Genomic DNA, 2500 nt, shown 5'->3' on the forward strand with positions numbered 1-2500 from the left:
GTCTCCGGTCTCAATGGGATTTACCTGTAGAAATAAAGGTTAAAAAAATTAAAAATAGCAAACAGTAAAATATTCTAAAAAAATAAGAAAAAGTTGAATGACAGATTGTCACACACACACACACACACACACACACACACACACACACACACACAGCCCTAAGACAGTGATATTTTGAATGAAAGATTGTGTAACTGACAGCTGTGTTGGACTGTTCAGGTCTTTGGAGACTCATTCACTCAGAGCTGAAGTCACTTCATCCAGATGTTTACACAGAATGAACCGAATATTCACTGTTATGTTCATAAAGGGTGTGTGTGTGTGTGTGTGTGTGTGTGTGTGTGTCTGACCCTGTGTGTGTGTGTGTGTGTCTCTCTCTCTGACCCTGTGTGTGTGTGTCTCTCTCTGACCCTGTGTGTGTGTGTGTGTGTCTCTCTCTGACCCTGTGTGTGTGTGTGTGTGTGTGTGTGTCTCTCTCTGACCCTGTGTGTGTGTGTGTCTCTCTCTCTGACCCTGTGTGTGTGTGTGTCTCTGTGTGTGTGTGTGTGTGTCTCTCTCTGACCCCGTGTGTGTGTGTGTGTGTGTGTCTCTCTCTGACCCTGTGTGTGTGTGTGTGTGTGTGTGTGTCTCTCTCTCTGACCCTGTGTGTGTGTCTCTGACCCTGTGTGTGTGTGTGTGTCTCTGACCCTGTGTGTGTGTGTGTGTCTCTCTCTGACCCTGTGTGTGTGTGTGTGTGTGTGTGTGTGTGTGTGTGTGTGTGTGTGTGTGTCTCCAGGCTGCTGCGTCGTCTTGCCACCCTTCTCTCCCAGCAGGCGACTCTCATGGCGGGAAACGAAGCGTTCAAGAAGCAGGCCGAAGGAGCTAGCAACGCCGCCAAGAGATACATGGAGGAGAACGAGCTGCTTCAAGAGGTAAGAGTGTCTGTCTGTCTGTCTGTCTGTCTGTCTGTCTGTCTGTCTGTCTGTCTGTCTGTCTGTCTGTCTCTCTGTACACATAGTCTGTCTGTCTGTCTGCCTGTCTGTCTGTCTGTCTGTCTGTACACATACTACAAGAGGTAAGAGTCTGTCTGTCTGTCTGTCTGTCTGTCTGTACACATACTACAAGCAGTGACGTGCGGTGAGGTCAGTGAGTGGGTAGGCACTGAGTTCTGAAAGCCAGATTTCTCTAAACCTATATATTGTTAAATCAAAAACAATAAACAACAAACAGGCACGCACGGCCGATTTCAAATAAGTTCCTCCCTTTCTTTCTTTCTTTCTTTCTTTCTCTCTCTCTCTCTCTCTCACTCACTCACTCACTCACTCACTCACTCACACACACACACACACACACACACACACACACAGACGGGACGTATATGAAATGTCACGACGGTGACTTCAGGTTTGCCCGTAGCCTACTGTAGTTTGGTCTAAATGATTAAACATCGCATCCATCGACTTAACGGACCAGTCCCTCACACCGAGGGCCGAAAAAACGTAAGGCAACAAGTCAAACCTTCGCCGATTCAAACTACCGGTACTACTTCTATTCAACTTAAAAATAAAAGACAGACTTCATCATTATGTAGGACTACAGCATAACTGATGGCAACTCCACTCCATAAACTTTATCTTAATAGATAAAGTACCAGTAGCATATGCCCCATGGACCTGTCCAGCATCAGAATGTAACCATTTACCATCACATTGCAGAGCTTAGGTTTGTCCGTCAGTAACAATGAAAACACAACTGCTCAATTGAATATAAAATGCAGAATGGATTGCACTCGGTATCAATTCATCCAACTTTATTATTAAATAAACCCCAAAAAAGTTTCTGACTCACCAATCTGACTCCCTGGCTGTAGAAATAAGCAAGACGATAGTAATCCAGTGACAGTCTGACTGACAGCACAGCTAGCTAGCTAGCATCCTTCCGTTCATGTAGGCTACCTGTCCGTTTGAAATGCTCGAACATTGTTTGTCCCTGTTGCTGCTGTACACCGTCCAAGGCTGGCGCAGGCCTTTCTCTTGCTATTCATTCTGTTCCTTTTTAAATTATAATCCAATTTGTTAAAATTCCTCCAGTCTGAAATATCTGCGGGCACGGCAGCTGCAATGTTGACTTAAAAATCCGCGGGGGTAACGAGACGTGAATGAGCATAGCCAACGTAATGACGTTGGCCTAAGCTGCGTAAATGTCTAGTAATATCTCGATTTTAATTGGTCCATGAATGATATGTAACGTAAAGGCTTATGTGGCATACCATTTACGTAAAAAAGGCACAAAGAATTATGCTTATTTGCGTACATGTTAAATAATACAGAATCAAGTGCGCATGCGCGAAAACTTTTTTTTCTTGCCGTCCACAATGAATAGGCGCAAAGGCACTGATTCTTTGCCGTACACAATGAATGGGAAACAGCAAAGGCACAATATTTTTTTGGCGTAACTTACTAACTGCCACGTTTCTAATCAAAACGTCTACACTTTTTTAAAGTAATCGCGGATTACATGT

The 2500-nt window shown here is 44.3% G+C and overlaps 1 protein-coding gene across 1 annotated transcript in view; it reads left to right on the forward strand.

The window, feature by feature from the left end:
- The window catches only part of bcap31 (B cell receptor associated protein 31), a 39655-nt gene that overhangs the window by 20726 nt on the left and 16429 nt on the right, over positions 1-2500 (forward strand). The window contains exon 5 of the mRNA XM_080054480.1: positions 776-911. Coding sequence (XP_079910606.1) covers positions 776-911 — 136 coding nt within the window. The remainder of the gene's footprint in view (positions 1-775; positions 912-2500) is intronic.

This window comes from Ammodytes marinus, assembly GCF_949987685.1.
Source record: "Ammodytes marinus genome assembly, contig: scaffold_142, whole genome shotgun sequence".
NCBI lineage: Eukaryota > Metazoa > Chordata > Actinopteri > Uranoscopiformes > Ammodytidae > Ammodytes > Ammodytes marinus.